This window comes from Phoca vitulina, unplaced genomic scaffold (genome assembly GCF_004348235.1).
Source record: "Phoca vitulina isolate PV1807 unplaced genomic scaffold, GSC_HSeal_1.0 scaffold10, whole genome shotgun sequence".
Classification (NCBI taxonomy): Eukaryota; Metazoa; Chordata; class Mammalia; order Carnivora; family Phocidae; genus Phoca; species Phoca vitulina.
Window position 1 is genome coordinate 30,252,741 of NW_022589713.1, and position 24,716 is coordinate 30,277,456.

At 35.5% G+C, this 24,716-nt stretch overlaps 2 protein-coding genes across 2 annotated transcripts in view; one reads left to right on the plus strand and one right to left on the minus strand.

Moving 5' to 3' along the window:
• RAB5A (RAB5A, member RAS oncogene family) overlaps positions 1–14,194 on the plus strand; it is a 30,114-nt gene extending 15,920 nt beyond the window's left edge. Inside the window, exons 3-6 of the mRNA XM_032408781.1 lie at positions 6,397–6,548; positions 6,831–6,953; positions 9,007–9,100; positions 12,753–14,194. Of these exons, the coding sequence (XP_032264672.1) occupies positions 6,397–6,548; positions 6,831–6,953; positions 9,007–9,100; positions 12,753–12,868 (485 nt within the window). The 3' untranslated portion in view covers positions 12,869–14,194. The remainder of the gene's footprint in view (positions 1–6,396; positions 6,549–6,830; positions 6,954–9,006; positions 9,101–12,752) is intronic.
• A 54-nt stretch (positions 14,195–14,248) lies between these two features.
• Positions 14,249–24,716, minus strand: part of PP2D1 (protein phosphatase 2C like domain containing 1) — a 33,298-nt gene continuing 22,830 nt past the window's right edge. The window contains exons 2-3 of the mRNA XM_032409172.1: positions 20,745–21,808; positions 14,249–15,184 (exon numbers count right to left, since the gene is read on the minus strand). Coding sequence (XP_032265063.1) covers positions 14,385–15,184; positions 20,745–21,808 — 1,864 coding nt within the window. The 3' untranslated portion in view covers positions 14,249–14,384. The remainder of the gene's footprint in view (positions 15,185–20,744; positions 21,809–24,716) is intronic.

The window sequence follows — 24,716 nt, forward strand, 5'->3', positions numbered from 1 at the left end:
TGGGTGTATATCAGAAGTGGAATTGCTGTGTCATCTGGTGATTCTGTTTAATATTTTTCAAGAATCTCTGTACCATTTTCCATAGCAGTACATCATTTTATATTCCCATCAGTGCACAAGGGTTCCAATTTCTCCATATCCTTGCCAACTCTTGATTTCTGTTGTTTTGTTAATAGGTGTCCTAATGGGTGTGAAGTGGTATATCATTGTGGTATTTTCATTTTCCCACAGATTAGAGATGTTAAACATCTTTGCTTCTTGCTCATTTGTATGTCTTCTTTGGACAAATGTCTATTAAATTTTTCATGTTGCTGAGTTGTAGGATTTCTTTATATATTCTGGATATCAATCTCTTATCAGATGCTCATTAATTTTAAGAATGAATCCTATGCGATTAGTATTTTACAGATCATCTTATAAGATGAATTTGCTTTTTGGAGTATTTTTTGGGGGAGTTTAGTCACTGTGTATGCTTTCTTCCCTGCTAATCTTTTTTATCACCCTTCTCTTTCTCACATTAATTGAAATGTAACTCTTTCCTTGAATACACGGTTTTTGCTGCTGTAGTCAACTTGGGTATTCCTCACAATGCATATATGATTTTAATAGGAAATAAAAATGGGCACAGTTTTTTATTTTGTCTGCTGTCAGCTCTAGACTATCCATATTTTCTTCTCTGTGTACACAATTTTATCTAAAGTCAGTGCTCATCTGAGAAAATCCATTATATTAGATTACTGCTGTTGATACTGATTTTCCAAAGCCAGTTTCTACCCTGGTAATTTTGGTACCTGGTTCTTGATGCTACTTGGTCAATTCCTGCCATCCTTCTCCCTGATTGGATATTCATCTTGAAGTTTGATCCATTGAACTCAGTTATTAAATTCCTTCCCTCTAAAAACCTTTGCTTCTCCGGTAAATCACTTCCAAACAGTCTCTCTAACTTGGATTTTATGATCTATTTCTGAGAACCAGAACCAAGGCCCTTCTCTTCTCTGGTAATTATATTCTTACCTTTCAGTTTAAAAGGCCACAAATCCACTACTTCTCGAAGTTTACCTAAAGGAGAACATTGAATCATGATCTTACTATGAGGACACTACTGGTTTTTAGTTTCTTCTGTGCTTTTCTAGTCATGATTTTACCTAGATGTACTGTATCTCTACCAGGAATTCATATATATACTTAATATATATTTATATTTTTTTTTTACTTTTTGGCAATTAAACAGGTCGTTTTATAACCATTTTTTATTTAATTGCTACTTAATACCTACTAAGCCACCAGTACCTTTTCATTTATACATTTAGGTTGTTTCTAATTGTTAAATACAAAAATTATTTGAACATAAAGGTTTGTTCTCCCTACTCTCCTGCTCCCCATACCATTTCTTGGAGATTCCATGAGTTATGAGCATTTTCATGGTTTTGCTACGTGTTGGCAAAATTATTTTCAAAACAGTTACACAGTGTCACCAGCAATATGTGAGTTTGTGCCACACTTTTTAAGTTTTTTTTTCCTTTTTGCTAAGTTAGGAGGTAAAACAGCCTTTTTCTTTTCAACTTTTTGCTATAAGGATGATTTTCTTTATTACTAGTGATGTTGACTTTTTATGTTGCAAATTTTCTTTACACATTTATCCTTGATGCTTATGCTTTTGAAGTTTTTCTTAAGATTTATGTGAGCTATCCCACATACTAAAATTTAATCTCTTAGTATCCACTGTAGGAATTTTCCTTTTTTTTTTTTATTTTATTTTTCTTTGTAGAAATTTTCCTAAAATGTCTTCACCCCTGTGTTTGGGGTGATGATACATGTTTGCAAACAAAGTCAAATTTTTATGTAATCAAACTGATAGTCTCATAGGATTTTTGGTCAGTTCTAATAAGGTAATTCTTGTTTATCAAATTCAAAAAGAAGTTAGGTGGTATTGGTTCCTTGGTTTTTCTCTTTTATGCCCTCTGTTTAATTCTTGTAGAATCATTTTAGTTGTTAGATTAAGCTTTTTTTTCTTAGTTGTTAACCTTTGGTTAATGCTATTGATCTGGATATTTTTTCCCTGGCCCAGTATATTGCAATGTCTCTTTCTTATTTATTATTTATGAAGGTCTTACCCGTTAATATAGGCCTTTGGTATTTGCAGATTTAACATTTACAGTTTTCAGCTATTCTCAGCTGACTGCAAGGTCTATGATTCACTAATTTGTAGTTTTGCTGAGACTGAAATGTTACTTGCTTGCTGCCAGCCTTACCAATAGGAACTGATCATGTAGCTCAAAGAGGGAGCCTATTTAGACAGGCCAGCACCCACATCTCAACACAGCTTTGTTTTTCTCTACTTGTCGTCGCGTACACAGTTAACTCTCTCGAAGTGATAAAAGCTGTTTCTTTGTGAAATATGGGCCCGAAAAGAAAACCAACTGCTAGTGCTGGTGATGAAGTGAAGAGACAATGAAGAGGTCTAAGAAAGTGATGGTTCTTAGCCAGAAAATAGACGTTTTGGATAAATTAAAGTGGTTGTGCAGATTCAGGTAAGTTTGTGGTGGTTAATGTTGCTACAGTATTGATGTAGTAGTTTATATTTTGAGTGTCAGAGTTTATTTTTATAACCTTATAAATGACTAGCAGTGTAATTTTAGAAGCATTAAGGATGTCATGAAGATGTCAGCTGTACTTCACTGAGTTTTATGGGAGAAGTATTTGAAAACTTGAGAATGTTAAGGAATCATGATGATCTTGCAGTATGTAATGTCTGTAATAATACAGGATTATCCTGGAACAGACAGTATTTCTGTTCTTGTGGCCCTCCCAACACTTTTAATTGTTTTAATGTGTTTTTGATGTACCCTAAGACCCATTCCCTGGCCACTAAATACTGGTCCTTTTCTCCTCCTCCAGCATTATGCTCTGTTTATCATACCACATGAACAAAACTATGGTATTACCAAGTTATAAAGATCTTGATGGTATTTTGTTTGAGATTGTTAGTTATATAATGACTTGAGTAGAGGCCTTTTGAAATGTCAATTTTTTTCCCATTTGGGAACTGTTTGTCTATTCATATGTTATCTAAGATACCCCCAAAATAGTGCCACATAATCTTTTATGAACTTCATTTAGTGAATGTTTTGAATATATGACCTGGGATTTTTATTAGATGTTGCGTATGGAGAACAATAGCAGTAATTACAAACAGTAATTTCTCAAGAAACTCCCAGTCTAGAAGAAAAGGATTATATAAATCAGTGATTACAAAAAGTGTGAAAATGTTCATTGCACAGAGGTCGGCGCTGTAAAATAGGGTGTGATGAAGGATGCTTTCTAAGAGTTGAGTGAATTGATTGTTCTTGTTCTTTGTTAATATGATTGGGATTCATTCTCCTCCCAGCATAACACTGAAAACCTGGTTATTGCCAGTGTGTTGTAAGGCTGTTGACTTTAATCTGTTCTGGTCAATTTAAAGAACTCATTATCTGCACTTTTTTAGCTGATGCCTTTGGCTTTTCTTGTCATTCTTTCCTCTTACAAATAATATCTTTTCAGAAATCTATCTAAGGATATTTGAAATAATAAAAAATAATGGTGATAGTGGACAGTCTTATTTGGTTTCTAGAAATTTAGAGAGACTGCTTAAGAGCTTTACTATTAAGCAAAATGCTCATTTCGGACTTACAGATAGAATGGACACTTGATAAACTTGAAAGAATCCTACATGTGTATTAGGAATGGATATTGCCTCAAATGCCCTTTTGTAATTTATTTAAATACACGATTTTTCTTTTTTAGCCTGCTGGTGTGATAGCTTTGTGTTTCTGAATCTGCTTGGTCATGGCTTTTGTTCTTTTAATGTATTTGTTGAAATTTCTTTGCCTGTATTTTATTTGTCGTTTTTGTACATACATTTATAAAAAAGACTGGTAGCCTTTTGTGATATCTTTTGTGTTTGAGAATCAGATTATATTTCCTTTAAGGCAGCATAACTAATAGTTATGTTTCTGAACCTCAGGTTGATTTATGTAAGTGTAAATGTATGTTTTTACTACCAATGTATTTTGTGGTCATAGAAAAAACAAAGTCTGAATGCAAATTGTGATCCAGTTTTTTTTTTTTTAAGTTGTATCAAACTACTTCAGAAATGGCCTGTATTTTTGTGATCCATTTTTTTTCCTTCTTTTCATTTTATGGAAAAAGTACTGTTTTAGAGGTTTAAAGTGTTTAAGAATATTTTTTTGATTCTGCAGGAGAACCTTTCATGACTGAAAAAGTGACATAGTCCTTTTTTGGTATCCTTTACCATAAATACAGGATTTAAGAAAATGGATATTTCTGCTAATTTCGCATGTGAAAAAGTTTGATGAATTAGAATATATTTTAATTATGACTAGCCACTTCTGAGAATTCACAGGACTATTAATTAGAATCTGCTTAAAATAAAGACATTTCCAATTAAGATGTTTGCAAAACTGAGGTTATAGTTGCTAATATAAAGCCATCAACCATGGAAATAAAAATACCTTGAAAAATAAATGTAATATTTAATGTAAAAGAATATCTAGACTTGGCTTATTCAGTAGATTTGATATTAATTAGTGAATCACTTATGAAAAATTGACATCACTAGATAAACTACAATTTCCAGAAATGGATCATAATTCTCTTGCATGAGAGGACAGAGTTTTAGAAAAAAAAAATTTTTTTTTTTAAAGATTTTATTTATTTATTTGATGGAGAGATAGCACAAGTAGGCAGAGATGCAGGCAGAGGGAGAAGCAGGCTCTCTGCTGAGCAAGGAGCCTGATGCGGGGCTCGATCCCAGGACCCTGGGATCATGACCTGAGCTGAAGGCAGCCGTTTAACCGACTGAGCCACCCAGGTGCCCCCAGAGTTTTAGAAAATTTTTATAACTTTAATTGCATGCCAGTTTGGGAGAAAAAGTTGAATATCACACCTTCAGCTAAAAGTAAAAGGGAGGGGCATACTAACATGATGAATGATAGAGCAGCCGGGGCTTAACTACCAAAGTTAATGAAGGAAAAAAACTTAAGGTGTCAGCATGCTGCTAAAAATGGCTATGTGTAGGTCTCTTTCCCAAGTATCTTTATTTTAGTGCAGCTAGCAATACTTAGAAACTTACTCTAACAGTTGATATTTTAAAGTTCAAGTCACTTGATTATAACCAATTTCTTATAAATTGATGGCTTTTCGTTTTTTGTAAATATCCATTGCAGTGTTTTTCTTGGTGTTTATTCTTAGAACTAAGAGGATCATAATGGACATTTTACTTCATACTATTCTCAACAAGCAGTTCAGAAAATAAGTGATACCATAATTTGCAAGATTGGACAGCAACTTCTTAACCCTAAAAGCAAAAATATCACTAAAAATAATACTTTCTTGGGATGCCTGGCTGGCTTAGTTGGTAGAGCTTGTGACTCTTGATCTTGGGTTTGTGAATTCAAGCCCCATGTTTGGCATAGAGATTACTTAAAAAAAAAAGGATACTTTCTTGTTAAAATCTGAGAAAAGAACTGATGAAAAAGCACAAATGCAAAAAATCTATACAACAAGGATTGAAACAGCTAGGAGTTAATATTGAATGTATATTTAACACATTAAGTCTAGATTGAGATCATAACTGTTATAAAAATTAAAGTGTTGGGCGCCTGGGTGGCTCAGTTGGTTAAGCAACTGCCTTCGGCTCAGGTCATGATCCTGGAGTCCCTGGATCGAGTCCCGCATCGGGCTCCCTGCTCGGCAGGGAGTCTGCTTCTCCCTCTGACCCTCCCCCTCTCATGTGCTTGCTCTCTCTCATTCTCTCTCTCTCAAATAAATAAATAAAAAATCTTTAAAAAAAAAAAAAAAAAAATTAAAGTGTTATTTTTGAAGGGAAAATAATACAACAAAAAATATTTAGTGATATAGGCCTGGGACTAAATCCCCAGAGTATGCCAGTAAACACCAGGAGAATGGAACAGGGGGCATTGCGTTGACAATGTAGACGATAGTTACAGGTATGCCAATCCTTTCTCTTTGTGTTCCTCCCCACCCCCCATGCAGTTTTTCAAGAATATCAATATATATATTTCCTAAATTGTTTTTAATTTAAAATTTTTTAGTTTACAATGTGTAAAACAATTTAAGAAATGTTTATTAAACTATTTTACTATTACAATAAACTTTTTAAGAATGTAGAAAAATCTTTGAATCTGTGATTTTACTATGAAGGTCTTACATAAGCATATATGTCTATCAGGTTTCAAGGCCCAGATCTTGCAAGTATCTAAAGCCACTATTAACTGTGCGTATGCAGTTTATCATGTTTCCTGCTGTTTTTCTATATTATGAAAATACTAGGGTAAAAATGATAAACTTATTGCAGACATTTTCTTCTTTCAGCTGCTTTTCTAACCCAAACTGTGTGTCTTGATGACACAACAGTAAAGTTTGAAATATGGGATACAGCTGGTCAAGAACGATACCATAGCCTAGCACCAATGTACTACAGAGGAGCACAAGCAGCCATAGTTGTATATGATATCACAAATGAGGTAAGTAGAAATGTATTCTACAATGAAAATAATTTGAACATACAGTTATGGTATTCAGAATTTTTTTTTAATAGCCAATCATGACATTTATGCCAAAGCTTTTATGAGTTAGAGCTGATTTAAAAAAAAAAAAAAAAAAAGATTAAAGTGTCTCAAATAATACAGTAGTCCTAAGAATTTCTTTCTGAGTCACATTGAAGAGTCTTTAAAGCCTTGTCTTACAGAGACGCTCCCTAACCATTTTTTGAGCATTTGCCAAATAGCTGTTTTTTTGTTTCCCAGGAGTCCTTTGCCAGAGCCAAAAACTGGGTTAAAGAACTTCAGAGGCAAGCCAGTCCTAACATTGTAATAGCTTTATCAGGAAACAAGGCTGACCTTGCAAATAAAAGAGCTGTCGATTTCCAGGTATGTTTGAAGGCACACATGTATTGTAAATTTTTCTTCTGTATCCACACGTGAACTATAGTTATAATTTTAAAGCCATGCAAATAATAGAAAACAATTTTTTAAGCAAATGTATATCTACTATATGTAATATAATGTTTCTCATGATAAATCTGAATTTTTAAATGTCCTTACGTGTTGTAATATATAAATTGATTCAAAGATTTTGCTGACCGGGGTTCCTGGGTGGCTCAATCGGTTAAGCATCCAACTCTTGATTTTGGCTCAGGTCATGATCTCAGGGTCATGAGAACAAGCCCTACATCGGGCTCTGAGCCTGCTTGAGATTCTCTCTCCTTCTCCCTCTGCCCCTCCCCACCTCTCTTAAATAAAAAAATTTTGTTGACCTAAACAGTTACAAAAGAAGTAATTGTTGACAAATAGTGCATAAGTATATAAAGCAAAAGGTGATTGCCTCCTACCCTAATCCCTCCACCCCCACACATACTTTAGTATCTTTCCTAACCTTTTTTACTTATCTGCCAATATTTATATCAGCACACATAAACATACCCACATATACACATACAGCTTACACTTATGTGGTTCTTGAAAGGGCCTTCAAAAGGGCGCCTGGGTGGCTCAGTCACTTAAGCGTCTGCCTTTGGCTCAGGTCATGATCTCAGGGTCCTGGGATTGAGGCCCACGTTGGGCTCCCTGCTCTGCAAGGAACCTGCCTCTCTCTCTCTCCCTCTGCCCCCTCCCATACTCGTGCTCTCGCTGTCTCTCTCAAAATGAATAAATAAAAAATCTTAAACAAACCAACAAAAAAGGGCCTTCAAAAATAAAGGCTCAAAAAATCCACTTTATATGTTACTTAGTATAGCTAATTAAGAATGTTCCCTGCTACAAGATAAAGTACAATTACTTAAAAACAAATGTCTCTAGTTAGACATTTTTAAATTTTCCCTTTTCTCTTCCTCTTCAGCTTCTCTATGAGAGAATTTTGTTGTGGTCATTTTATATATATAATATCAGTGATAGGATAATTGTCTTTGATGATAGCTATCGATGGAGTACATGGACTGAGAAAGGGAACTAATATTTCTTGGCACCAGTAGGTAGTAAGCTGAGTATGTTGCACCTGTGATTTTATTTAATTCTGGTTACAATCATGTGAGGTATAATACCTATTCTCTTTCTAAGATGGTTACCTCCCCCGCATAGAGGGGGAGATAGAGCCCTTAAGTTATAGTCACAAGTGGCCTTCTCACATAACAGTTCAAAGGAAACTCATTTTTTTTCCCGTTAAATGGGTAAGATAATTGGTTGCTCTTCACAACAACTTGAGGATCAAGGCAATGATACATGTAAACTGTAAAGCATGACAAAAATGTAGAGTAGTAATATTTTTAAAGGAATGATTTATGACATATTCAAAATTAACATATAGCTAGCCATTTAGTAGTTGAAGCCAGTATTAGATATTTGGATTCCCTTTGATTTCATTGCAAATGATAAGCATAAATAAAATTTGCCATAGAGATCGAAGAGAATTTTATATTTAGAATAGGATAATTTTCCACCCTCTGGAACTTACCATTTGAAATCAAATTTAATGTGAGACCAGAAGAATCAGAATGGGATAGTGCAAGAAGTTAAGGCAAAAAAGAAATTTGTAAAGGTATCCTACAGGAGTTCTCTTATCTCTCTTAATTAGTAACAATTGTTTATTGTATAGTTGCTGATTATAGGTAATCAAGTTGGAGTAGTAATAAGGAAGCCTCTTATTCTATAACAAAAACAAGTCAGGTATAGGGGCGCCTGGGTGGCTTAGTCGTTAAGCGTCTTCCTTCGGCTCAGGTCATGATCCTAGGGTCCTGGGATCAAGCCCCGCATCGGGCTCCCTGCTCAGCGAGAAGCCTGCTTCTCCCTCTCCTATTCCCCCTGCTTGTGTTCACTCTCTCGCTGTCTCTCTCTGTCAGATAAATAAATAAAATCTTAAAATAAAAAAGAAGTCAGGTATAGTATGTGCAAAGGATATATATCTTTTTTGTTGTTGTTCTATAAACAGGAAGCACAGTCCTATGCAGATGACAACAGTTTATTATTCATGGAGACATCAGCTAAAACATCGATGAATGTAAATGAAATATTCATGGCAATAGGTAAGTTTTTTTTCAAGCAGTGGATATAGGCAAAACAAGTTACACAATAGCATACTTGGTTTGACTGTCTTTTTAAAAACTCTTGATTGGGACACCTGGGTGGCTCAATCAGTTAAGCATCTGCCTTCAGCTCAGGTCATGATCCCAGGGTCCCTGCATGAGACTCCTTGCTTAGCAGGGAGCCTGCTTCTCCTTCTGCCTGCCACTCTCCCTGCTTGTGCTCACCCTCTTTCTCTCTCGCAAATAAATAAAATCTTTAAAAACTTTTTTTTTTGGTAAATAATTTTGGGTAGTATTTTTAAAAGTAGCCATTTTGAGGGCACCTGAGTGGCTCAGTCGGTTAAGCGTCTGCCTTTGGCTCAGGTCATGATCCCAGGGTCCTGGGATCAAGCCCCCACATCGGGCTCCCTGCTCGTTGGAGAGCCTGCTTCTCTCTCTGTCAAATAAATAAATAAAATCTCCTAAAAAAAAAAAAAGTAGCCATTTTTTTTTTAATGATTCTACTACTATTCTAGATCCTTCCTTTTTTTTTAAAAAAAAGATTTTATTTATTTATTTGACAGCGAGAGAGGGGACACAAGCTTATCAATACAACATACGGGCATAAAGAGATTTCTTTATCACTGATCAGTAACTATTTTCATCTCTACTTTGCCCTGAACAAGCACTATTTTTGTTTCTCACATTCTTTTTAAATCATTCATTTTTGACAAATATAACACAAACGTGTATATGTTACATAAATATACAAATTCTTTTACGCAAATATTGTAATGGAGAAAGTTTCAAATCATTGAGGCACAGAGAGAAAGAGGGAAAGCAAAACAACATGGTTTATATTACCTCTGGTCATTTAACCTACATAGTGAGTGCTCTTACCTTTTCTTTAGGGTAATTTTAACTGATAATGATTGCGATTCCACGTTTGTTGATAATAATTGGTGAAGTTGGAGTACTAATAAGGAAGCTTCCTATTTTCTGTAACAAAACTAAAAGTATTTCTATTGACCCTAGCCTCCTTCCAGTAATTTTAAGGTGCAGATTCTGTGAGAATTGTCTACTTTGGTGACTCTTGCGTTTTACTGTCTATGCACTATTCATGCACCAAGCACTCTTCTCATTCCAAAACATTTTTATTATATGGCAGTGATTATTAACTGGGGTGCCCACAAACTTATCCCCAAATAAGAAGTATTCCTTTTATTGAAGTCATACAAATTAACCAATTAACAGCTGGTTCAGAGGCTAAAGAAAATTGCTACAAATACTGTCAGAATATCTTTCACTGGGTTAGAGAGCTTAATGGTAGCTCATTTAGGCTCATTAGGAAAAAACTTGCCTGTTGTACAGTAAAGTATTTTACTGAAAAGCTCAGGCTTGAAGTTTACTAGGGAAATAATTGTGAAGGATTGTGCAACAATATGGTTTTTTTAATAAATAGAACACAGGATTATACCCAGAATCACATCTGAAAAGCTAATAACAGAAATCGAAGAAATAATAGGTCCATCAAATCAGGCTGAACTTTAAACTTTTCTGATGGTATTAAGACACCACCACCAGATGGGCTTGCTTGCTTGTTTTATTATTTTTTTATTTTTTAAGTAATCTGCACCCAATGTGGGGCTTGAACTCATTACCCCGAGTTCAAGAGTCACATGCTGTACTGAGCCAGCCAGGCACCCCCAGTTAGACTTTATTTAATTTGTACCTTTTATTCAGATGTGGTAATAATATATTTTTCCAGTCAGAAAGTAGCCTACATATTAGAACTTACAGTTATTTTTCTGAAATTACAATGTTTCTTTCTTTGAAATACCATGAATTAAATTGGATTGTGGCCTTTCTATTTTGTTTACCAGATTAGTAATTTAGATCACACAGTGCACTCATTATTTTCACTCTTGATGACTTCCTATAGGGAGTACAGTTATTTAGTGGGAGAAAGTCTACAATAAATTTATCATCTGCTTTCAATTTGATAAGATTTTGCTTGCGTGGCTTTCATTGTACATCTTCATGAACTTGATCTGGAATTTTTAGCCTCTTAAAATCCTAATTCAGGGGCAAATTGGTAAGCTCCAATTATCCATATAGCAAACAAATATTATCAGCTTTATTTTGGTAGTATTTAATAAGATATGAGACAGAAGACTGCTGCTGAGACCTCTAAGTTATGTTTCAGTTTATCTTCTCACAGTAAAAGTTTACCAATAGAAGTTTAAAAATTTCTCATTCTACTTTATTTCATTCAACCTCCCAATTTCATTCAGATCTAATTACAGAAAGCTCATTGAAAAGTATGGTAAAGGGAGAAAAGATCTCTCAGTTCAAAATCTAACTTAGTATTATAATAAAGTTTATAAATGCTAGCTTACTCTTTGTCCCTACAAGCCTTTGTTTGAAAATACATTCCACTGGAAATTTGCCATTTTATTACCATATACCCTACCATCCCTAGTGCCATTTCTAGAGAAGTAGCCCAAAGTGAAGGCTTTTCTTCCCAAATCTCCATTGATTCTTAAGATGATTAATGTTCATGTGGAATATTAAAACAAAGAATAAAAGATCCAAAATGCAACTAGGCGTTTAGGTATTGAAGTAGAGCATGTTCAGCTTTTGGGTAACCTGAGCCATGGCAAAGGTAAAGCCAGAATTCAGCCATAGTAGTCTCCCCCCAAGGTTGATAGAGACCAGTGTATTTAGTCACCCTTACAGTTGGTACTCTTAGAGATAGTATTCCGTGAATGAGGCACATGAAGCATCTTTGGGATTCAAGCAGACTACATCTAACAGGTATGTTTTTAAATCTGGGATCCAGGCTCCAGAGAACAGCCATTAGCTATATAGAGCTTAGCAGAGCTAAAACTGTAACTGCTGGTTGAGGGCTTTGTCCAAATGTGGCAAGCCAAGATCATCCAACTCAGAATTGGGAAATAGTTTTTTGAGATAGAGCCTTTAGAATCAAGTCTATTTACAGTAGGCAGAGCTACTGGTGAAAAAGTATTTGTGTGGCAGTTCAGAGATCATTGATATAAGCTAAGATTCTTTATAAACATTGGCTGGCCATCATCTTTATTAACTTAGATTTTCTATAAACAATAGAGGTATTAATGATTATGAAATAAAGTACTACTATTCTGGTATTACTAACTGAATATGTATAAAGAATTAAATATAGCTCTAGTCAACTTAAGTTTTAATTGTGTGTCTGTAACTGTTCCTCATCTAACCCTTCCCTCAACCCACTAACCTCACTAAGGACTGACCAATGAGTAGTATTTGGTATTGTCTAGTAGATACTCAATAAACATTTCAAAAGAATGAGCATATAGCTATGTGATACTTTGGGTTAACCCAGCTGGGGGAAAAAAAAAGGTAAGTAAGCAGATGAAAGTAATTCTAGGGGCACCTGGGTGGCTCAGTCATTAAGCGTCTGCCTTCGGCTCAGGTCATGATCCCAGGGTCCTGGGATCAAGCCCCGTATCGGGCTTTCTGCTAGGCAAGAAGCCTGCTTCTCCCTCTCCTACTCCCCTGGCTTGTGTTCCCTTTCTCGCTGTCTCTGTCAAATAAATAAATAAAATCTTAAAAAAAAAAAGTAATTCTAATATGGATATTCTAATTGTGTTTATTTTGATAATTTATCTCTCAGCTAAAAAGTTGCCAAAGAATGAACCACAGAATCCAGGAGCAAATTCTGCCAGAGGAAGAGGAGTAGATCTTACTGAACCCACACAGCCAACCAGGAGTCAGTGTTGTAGTAACTAAACCTCCAGTTTGAACTTGATGGAATATTCTTCTGCTTCCTAAATGTTAATGACCGTGGAATTGGAGCATTTAACCAGCCCAGTATGACTTCCAAAAAGAAGAGACTTATGATAGAGTCAAGTTTCTAATACAGAATTATTTTAAGTGTTTTGAACTTAATTTTTAATAACATGCATGTGACCCTCTGACTAATGTTTCAGAAGTAGAAGGGGGGAATGAGAGCTGTGTGTGTACGCTTGTTTCCTTGGACGGTTAGGGAATCATTTCTCATTACCAGGGATAGAGACAAAGGATGATGTAAACCCACAGTTAACCAGCCACTTCTATGTAAAAGATTTGGAACTTAATAATTTGGGCTTTTCAAAGACATTCTTTTTTTAGAAGGAGGTTCTAAAGATATTTATGCTTAGCTACAGTATTCGGGCAACTGGTAATTTCTCTTAGTATGCATATTTAAAATGTACATTCCACATTTTAACAAATTAACCACAAGAAAACAGTCCTACATCTTCAGGGGGAAAAACATGAACATTTAGTGGCATCTAAATTATAGCCAGTCCTGGTATTTTTAGTGGGGTAAAAAAAAGTCAAATGTAACCTCATCTTGTTTTAGGAATATGAAAATTGATAAATGCATCTTAATGGATAGTGTTCCCTTCAAACATGTGAGCTCTTCAACAGAAATGAAACAAACCAGGTGTCTGTGATTTCTGTTTAATCACTGCTGGCCATTACATAGGTTTTGTTGTTGGGGGAAGGGAGGGAGCTTTTGTTCCCTTTGGACATGATATAGTCAATGCACTAACAATTATGTACATTCAAACTTGATTATTTTAAATTCGATCTTCAGCTGTACTGTAAATAGGGTACTGCACTGTAGTCTCCATATATGTTTATTACTTTCCTGTAATATTTAAGAGTTGCTTAAAAGTATACAAAATGTACAGTTACTAAAACAGCTAATATTTTCCTTTTCTCTCCCTTTGAAAGGAAGGGGCTTCAGTTGTTCCTACATGGCTAGAACCATAATAAACAATGTATCAGTAATTTGTAACATAAGTATTGCAGTATGTTAGTAACAATCTTGCAGCCTTGTTTTCCAAAGTTCATTTTATTTTGATCAGTTCAGTATATTGCACTAATTGTTTTAGGTATTTTCATTATATGAAATCTACCATGTGTCAGATGATTTAATCTATTTAAGTGTTGAACTGCTAGCAGAACTTGTACATTTACAGTAATTCAGAATTAGTAAGGAAAACAGTTCACCAGTGTTTAGTTTTATATTGAGGTGCTCAGGTTGGAATAAAGTGGTATAAAAAGCAAGTACTGGTTTTTCTCTTTTTTGGCATGGAACAGTGAACATATATAAATGGTATTATGTAACCTAAAATACGCTTTTATAGTTTCTTTAATACATTCTTAAAAATTATTTGCATGGTATTGATGTATTATCCTAATATCTGGTTCTTTGAAGAATTGTCTTTACATTTTTGTACTCTGGATAATCGAAACTTTATCTTTTATCAGTCAGAAACTGATACTCACTTCCCTTGAGAAGTATTACCATGACTGTAATGTTGTCTCTGGAGCCAGCCACTAAAGCAGCACTTACAAGTTCACGGCTAATATACTTGGCTACACCTTCATAGAAATTTTTAGTGCGTGATTCTTTTTCCCTTGAATTTTTGGACACATCATCTACACTGGTTGGTCCATTAGTTTCTTTCTCACTGTAAAGATCGTGATTAGTCATTTCTGGTGGAAGTGTTCGTGCATTTTTAGGGTTAGAACATGTTGAATCAAACAAATTTTCTTTTGAATTTATAGTTGACACACATTCTGTAGATTCAGGTTTATACTGAAACAATATACGGATATTACTTTCTGATATAGAATTGCTTGGTTCATAGATTAGGAAAGGCTCTTTGGATGGTAAAGATTCATTTTGTGTGTTAGAATAATAGGTTTCTTTATACACTTGAAACATTGTCATTGCCAGTGCAGTGACTTCCTTTGTATCCAAAACCTCCCAGAGTCCATTGGTAGCTAAGATAAGGAATTGGCATAAGTCATCTATAGGGACAGAGATAGTTTGAGGTGCTGGGATAATAGATTTTTTCAGTTTGAGATTTCCATGAAATCCAAGTCCTCGTGTGGTTTTTATTTGCCCTTCTAGGAGCCCATATGGTTCATTTGAACTAATTATTGCTCCATTCTGAAGTAGTCGTCTTCTTTCGGTTATGTTTCGCGTAGTGTGTTCTTTGGTTATGGAAAAGCCTTTTCCATTTCTGCATAAGACTGCTTGTACATTACCTAGAAGATTATTAGAAAAAATTGATCTTAGATATTTAACCACCAATTGTATTATAAAGTATGCTGTTAACTGTATTCTGTGTTTCAGTGCATAAATAGGCCATTTTAAAGTATTTTTTACATTTGTGAAATACTGATATTACTGGGCGACTTATGGTAATTAAGATTTGAAACTGGGAGGCCAGTTTATCCCTCATTTTTAAGTAACTTAGTGTTTAAAATACTGCACTTAATATTAAAATAACTAAAACTACAGATACAAAATAACCATCGATTTTTTTATGAATCAGCTTCCGAATATTTATTTTATAGAGCCAAGAGTTGAACTTTTTTATGACCAACATATATTCCATAGAGCAGACATTTTTAAAATGTTTAAATAAATGCCTTTTTAATTAAAAATACAAGCATTGATGTTTTTAAAAAGTGGAGTTGATAGTTTTGTACCTGGTAAAACTTAAAACCTTAAACACATCTATATAGGTGTGGGCGATGAGGAAAATTAGAATGCCACTGTTAATGTCAGTCTTACTAGTTTCATGTTGTGTGATTAAAAAGAAATTAAGTCAATTAGCCCTGTAAAGAAAAAACATGTATTATTAATGTATTACATGGATAATAGCTAGACAACATTAAATTAAACCCTTTGAAAACTGAAGTCTTAAAACTTGATTGTAGTTTATTCATGGTTCGGATGAACCTGTGATGTGTGCTTCATTGAAATCTTAAGAAAATCTAAACATAATAATCTGAACAGATTGAGGGATGGTTGTACTACCACAACTTTTCTTTGGTTTATTAAAAAAAGATTCACAGAGTTTTAGTTTATTAGGAAAACAATTTTCCCCAGGTTTTTGAGAACATGATTGTATATTCAAGCATAAGCAAGTTTTTCTTGATATGGAGTCATCATTTATAACAGGGTATATAAATTATTCTGAGATGGGGTTAATGATGTTTGAATAGCAAATACCTTTGAGAATTAAAATTCCTGGGATCATGCAAAATTTACATTAAGAATATCTGGTTTCCAGCATTGTGCTACGCCTGGAATCTGAATTTTGTTGCTACAGGGGTTCAATTCTAATCCTGTGTTTGAGGTAAAGAAATTGAGATTTCAGAAGGCTCAAGTTTACACAACTAGTATGGTTGGACCCAAAGAGCTTAAGTTGGTGAAACATCAGTGTCAGGCATAGGCTGAGCCTATTGGCTCATTTACATACTGAGAATTATAAAGATGATGTATGTGGAAAATGTTTTTAAAACCAGAGAATTGTGTGATAGTCCTAAAAACTACATGACCTCTTTTACTTCTCTGTGGTTTGGTTATTAATATTTTGTATTAACTTGGCTTTTCTTCTGGTCATTTTACTTAAACTCTGCAGAAGGCAAATCGGTAAAATAATTCTTGACTTTTGCTGAGTTGTAAATTATTACTGTACCAGCAAAAGCAGCATGGATTGGTAATGAACATGTCACCTGGGTAAATCGAATGTTCTATTAGGAGGACATATGATTCAATACCTCTTTTAAGTTAGAAAATTTCTATTATGTGTGTACATACACAGAAATAGTGCAACCATAGCTCTGAAAACACAAGGGACATTATTTAGCTCAGAATAGTCAAATCCACTGACTTCCTAAATGTTTTATTTGCATGTGGCATTTCAAAGCCCACTCAACAAAAAGAAAAAGTATTGTTCCTCTGTTGTGTGATTTGAAAATAATTCAATACAATTATGTTGTTACAATAGAAAGGTGGTAAACTGGTATTTTTATTTTAGTTGCCTCTGCAGAAATTGCCAAGCATAGCCTTATGCACTATTTGCCTTCCCCCCCCCCCCCACAATTGCTCTACTAGACAGTAGGAAATGCCATTTTGGCTTATTTTACTATTGTGAACATCCCTTGGGCTCAGCATAATAGAACTTTCTAGAAGAAGGGACATTAAATCCTCATTGCACTTTCCACTCTACCATTTACTTGCTGTCTGACTTTTAGTTGAGTTAGTTTATCCTAATGTAAAGGGAAACAGTACCTTCTGAATAATCCATATCCTTTCCTATGTGAATGGTTCATGAAGAAAAAAGTGAAGGAGAGGTACCTCTTGTATCTCAACTATTCATGCATAGCCCAGGAAGTGGATAAATAAGGGGTTGTTGAAAGCAGTTGACTACATTAAGCTGAAAGCTAGGATAGAATAATGAACAAAAAGTCCCAAGGAAGATGGGAAATTGGAGGAAGATTTAAATAACACTGTTATGTCCAAGTGTCTCAGGAACTGAAAGGGGAGAGGAACAGGTCATGACAATTTAAAGATTGGCTTTAAAGAAAGGTTCCTGTAACATCTCTGTAGAGGGAATGAGAATAGGCAGTGAGCTGATGGGAAGACCCTTATCCAAAAGTTTCTGTGAATCTGGGCATAAATATTTCAAATTCCTAGACAAAGTTATCAGCGTCAGCAGTTTGGAGAGATTGTGTTCTTCAGAAAATGTTATCAGAACAAAAGTGGAACAGGGTTACTGCAAGAGGGACATTAAGTATATGGGGATTAGAAAAACTGCTTTGAGATGATACTCAAGCTTTTTCAAGATGGCATGTATAGTCAGGCAAAGTGTTCCTTATACAGAGAGCAATGATGCAACTGCCTCCTGCAATTAATTGCTGGGTTATCTTCAACTTGTGAAAATGAAAGAGTACTCCTGTAAACTTTGGAGTGGCCTTAGAATCACAAGGGAATTCTAGATCTAAATGGGCAAGATCAAGATTTTTTTTCAGATAAAGCCACTCACTATTGAAGATAACAGGAAAATTTTTTAAAAACTGGAGGCGAAAGGAAGAAGAATTATATGTGATGGAAGAAAAAGAAACATTTAGGATGAGGAGTGACCAGAAATAAAAAGTTAGCTTGGTTTGGAAGAAACAGCATGGGGAAGTGGAAACACTTGGGAGTCTGACACACTTGGTTGGGCTTTAATTCCAACTTTATGTGACCTTCATTTAGTCACTTTATTTCCCTGAGTTAGTTTTCCACCTGCAATGTTATTTTTTGTCAAGGTTATTGTGAAGATTTAAGAAGGTAATTTAGGGGCGCCTGGGTGGCTCAGTCGTTAAGCGTCTGCCTTCGGCTCAGGTCATGATCCCAGGGTCCTGGGATTGAGCCCCACATCGGGCTCCCTGCTCAGCAGGGAGTCTGCTTCCCTCTCTCCCTCTGTTGCTCCCCCTGCTTGTGCTCTCTGTCTGTCTCTGTCAAATAAATAAATGAAAAACTATGCATAATATACTCCTGCTCTGAAGCCATCTGGAATCTCAGCATAAAGCCTGAGAAGTGACAAAAATTCTGAGGAAACTGGCATTGGACTTGGCTTCTTTATATTGCTTAATCTGGAGTACTCATCTTGGGCTCAGAACCAGAGCTAGAGGGGCACCTGGGTGGCTCAGTTGTTAAGCATCTGCCTTCAGCTCAGGTCATGATCCCAGGATCCTGGGATTGAGTCCCGCATCGGGCTCCCTGCTCAGCGGGGAATCTGCTTCTCCCTCTCCCACTCCCCCTGCCTGTGTTCCCTCTCTCACTGTGTCTCTCTCTGTCAAATACATAAATAAAATCTTTAAAAAAAAATTTAAAAAAAAGAACTAGAGCTAGATCAGAAACAGGCTGACACCCAGGGGCCTTGACATTGTAGTGGTCTTTGATTATCTGGTTTTTGTTCGGAGCCATCTCAGACACATTGTCCCACTCGCTGAGGGCCAGCCTCCTCAGGTTGTGGAAGCAATTCCCTTCAGATGCAGCATGACATTGTGGGCTTGATTCCCAGCTCCAATTCCTATTACCTCCGAGACCATGAACAAATTATCTCACCTGAGCTTCCCTTTTCTTATCTGGAAAAATGGGGTAACCACACTTAGATACGAGGGGGGTGGTGGGAGATAGAACAGGTGTTTAAGGGTCCAAACTTGCAGCAAGTAGTAAATAAGTCCTAGAGATCCAATGCACAGTATAGGGAATATAGAGAACAATACTGTATTATAGTCATCAAACTTGTTGAGACTAGAATTTAATTGTTTCAACCACCAAAGAAAAATGATAATTATGTAACATGATAGAAATGCTAATTATCACCCAAACAGCAATCATATTACTATATATGAATGTATCATATTAACATACTTTAAACTTGCACAATGTTATATGCCAAATACATTAAAAAAAAGTACTTAGGGGCGCCTGGGTGGCTCAGTCGTTAAGCGTCTGCCTTCGGCTCAGGTCATGATCCCAGGGTCCTGGAATCAAGCCCCGCATCGGGCTCCCTGCTCTGCGGGAAGCCTGCTTCTCCCTCTCCCACTCCCCCTGCTTGTGTTCCCTCCCTTGCTGTGTCTGTCTCTGTCAAATAAATAAATAAAATCTTTAAAAAAAAAAAAAAACAATACTTAGAGGATATCTTTAGATATCAGGGTTCTCATAAGATTAAATGAAAAATTAGGCTATATTCAATATTCAATAAATGGACACTATTATTAATAATAACTCTAGGGATGCCTGGGTGGCTCAGTCAGTTAAGTGTCTGCCTTCGGCTCAGGTCATGATCCCAGGGTCCTGGGATCCAGTTCCATGTCGGGCTCCTTGCTCAGCAGGGAGTCTGCTTCTCCCTCTGTCCTTCACCCTGCGCATGCTCTCTCTTGCTCTCTCACTCAAATAAATAAAATATTAAAAAGTAATAATAGTAACAACTCTATAGAGGGGCACCTTACTGGCTCAGTCGGTAAACCATGAGATTCTTGATCTCAGGGTCTTGAGTTTGAGCCCCACGCTGGGGGTAGGGTTTATTTAAAAATAATAATAGTAATTCTATTGATGAAAGGGGTAGTGGAAACCTAATGAAGCATGTCATGGAACTCAGCTTAACTTTGCTAAAAATGTTTTACGTATAGGCTTTCCATTTTGGCAAGCTCCTAAGGTAGACCTTTAGCACTGAAAGGATTGCTTCTTGAAATACAATTTTAAAAATACAGCCAAAGTTTGGAGAAGAGAATATATGCTTATAAACTTGAGGCACAAACTATTGTTTTCTCTAAAATTAAATTGTTGCTACTTGGCCAGTGAGCACAAGTGACCTATTGCAAATGTGTTATCAGAGTAACTGATCAGTTTAAACAACCAGACTTGTAACAATCCTCAAAGAACTTTCCATTCTCCTGGAAAAGGGAAGTAGGAGAAATGTTTTTTGTTTTATTCAGATCTAAGCAAATGTAATATGTTTGCTTTGCCTTTATCTACAGCTGTATTGCTACCCCATTTAGAAAATTTAATGTTTCTGTCAAATTATTACATATATGTTCCTTCTTGGGAAAAAAAATTACAATTATTTTTGTGCCTGCAATCTGCATCTAAACTGTGATTGTTGATCATTTCTTAAATTAGTCAATGGAATTTCAAGGCATTAATAAGTCACTAAATCATAGGTCACTAAATAGCTCTGGAACCAAGAGAAGTTTTGCTGCCAGGAATAAAAAATAAATGTAAGGTGTATATATTAAGTGGTGCACCACTCCATGTACATACCAGTGTTTGCAATATGGAGTACTCCAGACATTATTTGTGGCATCATCTGGGAAGGGAAACTCTTTGCCAAGTCATCACCCTTATTGATTTTCCAATTCTTCTTAGCATAGGGTTTTTTAATATTGCCTTCCAGTATACAAGTAACTGCAGAACAGCCACTCCATCGAACCCTGGATACTTCATTCCTTCCGAGACGTAAAAGTCTATCCATTCTCCAAAATGCTTTTGCAAAGGCTTTGTGTATGTTCTCATACTCACATTTCACCGTTTTTCTCTTTTTCTTTATGGAGGAAAAAAGTTCTTCTATAGCTATGTATTCCTCCCTAAATACTGTGTGAAAGGATTTGATTACGTTTTGCTCTTCAGGAGTCATTTGGTAGGAAGGATCAAATCTGGAAAGTTGATGGAGAAGTAAAACTGGAAGTTCCATTGATGTCAAGTCTGCTGCTGAGGCACCATGATGTCCATCGAACAAACCCAAAAAACACACATCGGGTTTATTGCCAAAGTTATTCACCACAGTGAATTTATCATTCATGTCAGCTTTCCATGTAGAATTTCTATCTTCACAAACGGCTACACCTTTAATCAATACATGACAGATTGTTTGAGAATATATGGAACTCCTGTGAACGTTATCAATAATCTTATAGTATGCTGGGATTTGTTTCTTCCAAAGTAGCTCAAAAGCATTATTAATGCTCTGTAGGATTTTTTCAGTGAATATAGAAAATGACAATAGTTTAGTGATTATAAACTGTCTCTGAATGGAAATCAGTGGGAGCGCGGGTTTCTTTCCACCCATCCATTGAAACCCCAGGGTGGCCAGAGCCATGTGCAGCTTTTTATGGAGGAAAATTTCAGGTAGATCAATTTCATGCTTGCATATGGAACAGGGAAATGTGATCATTTGATCATGCTGCTCTTCATGGTCTTCAGAGTCTCTTGATGGTCTGTTCTTTTCCTTCTTTCTAAAATACCTTCTTCTCAATGAAAGTGGGATTTCTTTCTCTGAATCAAATGTTGATTTTCTCACATTCCATTCCCTTGATTTCCAAAACACTCTGCAAACAGGACAAAAGATATTGACATGCCTGGAATGACACACTGAAAGTCTTTTTTTTTTTAAGATTTATTTATTATTTATTCATAGAAAATGAGAGAGTGAGCACCTGGCAGGGGCAGAGGGAGAGAATCTTCAAACAGACTCCCCACTGAGCACAGAGCCCAACTCCGGGCTTGATCTCTCAACCCATGAGATCATGACCTGAGCCGTGAGCCGAAGTGGAGAGTCAGGCGCTTAACCCACTGAGCCACCCATGTGCCCCAATACACTGAAAGTCCTTTCAAGCAGACCCTTGCCTTTGCAATTTGCTTTAGTTCCTCACGATTCTATGTGAGCCTACCATTGAATATCTTGATGCATCTTTCTATCATTCCCAAAAAAATACACAGTAGAAGTACTCAAAAAATTGGTGACTGAACTGTGGATGCCTGAATAAAATTAGGCAAAGTCTCTACAAAGTCAACTAGAAATCTAAGAGAAAATACTCAGAGAAATTGGCACAAGATTGTATCCCAGGCATGTGAAGGTACATGCTTGAGACCTAGGTATTTGATTTAAAATTTGAGCATAATTATTTTTGTACTCCATTTTATGTTGTTGAAAATATTTTTGTTTTTTCTACTTAAAGGGTTCACAGGAAAATGAATAGGAGGGGCACCTGGGTGGCTCAGTCAGTTAAACATCTAATTCTTGGTTCTGGCTTTGGTCATAATCTTAGGATGGTGGGATTGAGCCCTGCATGAGGCTCTGCACTCAGCACCGTGTCTGCTTGAGATTCTCTCCCTCTCGCTCCCTCTATGCCCCTTCCCCTGCTCGTGTGCTCTCTCTCTCTAAAATAAATAAGATCTTTAAAAAAATATTTTAAAACCTAAAAAATCAAAGTTAGTAGCTTTAAATGCTTATGACATGTGACATGTTGTTAACCTCAACTCAATGTCATATAAGTTATATTTAACTTTAACTCAACTCATGGAAGTTGTATTTGGTCTGAATACATTTAATGTGTTAGATCGGCCTACAACAATAAGAATGTCTGAGGCCCATAGGGACTTAAAACATTCCAAGCATAGTAAAGGTATTCAAGAATGCTGATAGTTGTTAAAATAAGAAATGAGTCCATTTAGTACTAATGACAAAATAATAATAATATCTCTGAGCATAAAACTAATGCATAATCATTTTTAAGTTCAAGACAGAAAGACACAAACTAGAAATGAAAGAGTGTTCTCCTTGTTTCCCCAGTCTCACCTCCACCTCCCAAATCCCAGTCTTGGTTAATGGCCTGTTATCTATCTTTCCGAACGTGTATATATAAGATATTTTGTAATATATTAATAATATATTGTATTTGTTATTATATATAAATACATTATAATTATCATATACATTATATATTAATATTATATTATAATTATATCATTAATGTAATCTATTATTATGTTACATATAATAATTAAATATATAATAATATATTAATAGTATTAACATTACTTACATAAATATATTTACATATAAAATATATATGTCATCTTTTCTGAAATGTAAATAAGTCACATTTTGCATACCATCCTAGAATCTGCCATTATTACTCAATACTAAGTCATGGCCTCATATTGAAAGTTTGAATATGGAGAGACAAAACAATATACTATGAACAATGTAGAGTTTGGATTTAAAAAAAAAAATCTGTCTCCACTTACAAATTATATGGCCTTAGCCAAGTTATTAAGCTTCTCTGAACATCTGCTTTCTTATCTGTAAATGAACAGGATTATTTATAGCATCAAATGAGATAAATGGTGAAGCAATTGGCAACAGGGGACATTCAAAAAGTGCCGGCTCCTTCTACCCTAAGCAAAAAGGACACTTAGAACTGTACCAAATGAAAACATATCACATGAAGACATGAAATTGTAATGTTTAGGGGAAAATGTATTCTATATAAAACTAATTTAAGGAAAAAAATCAGTAAATCAATGGGAAAGGATTTTTTTTTTTAAGTAATCTTTATACCCAATATGGGAGTTGAACTTAGAATCCTGAGATCAAGAGTTGCATGCTCTACTGACTGAGCCAGCCAGGTGCCCTGGGTGAGGATTTTTTAATAGCAGTACCTGAATCTGAGTGTTTCAGAATTGTGTTATATGTATTTATTAATATGTTGTGGTAAATTGTATATATCATTGCTTCGCTACAATTTTTACTCAGTTTAACAAATAATAATAAACTGGACATATAAAATAAAACACAGTTTAGGGGCACCTGGCTGGCTCAGTCAGAGGAGCATGGGACTCTTGATCTTGGAGTCGTGAGTTCAAGCCCCACGTTGGGTGTAGTGATTACTTAAATAAATAAAGACTTGAAAAAATGGAACACAATTTTGAGAAACATATGTAAATTAAAAATGAATGCATAGGGGCGCCTGGGTGGCTCAGTCGTTAAACATCTGCCTTCGGCTCAGGTCATGATCCCAGGGTTCTGGGATAGAGTCCTGTGTCAGGGTCCCTGCTCAGCGGGGAGCCTGCTTCTCCCTCTCCCACTCCCCCTGCTTGTGTTCCCTCTCCTGCTGTGTCTCTCTCTGTCAAATAAATAATAAAATAAAAAATCTTTTAAAAAAATGAATACATAAGTAAAGTAATACTTTATGGCTATGGAAAATAGGCAAAAATCTTTAAGATTCTTCCCAGTAGAATTTTCATTCTATATGCTATGCAAAAGTCTTATTTCAAGGGAGGAAAACTTTCCATGATAAATGATAAATAAGATGGAGTACCATGTAATTGGCAAAGGGCTTTAGCAACCTTCATATATGGTTTATATATGGCAATATGATTAGAAATTAAACAAGCAAAGCTCTGAAAAGTTTTAAATGTTTTGCTGCTTTCCTTATTTGTATTTAATTCCCT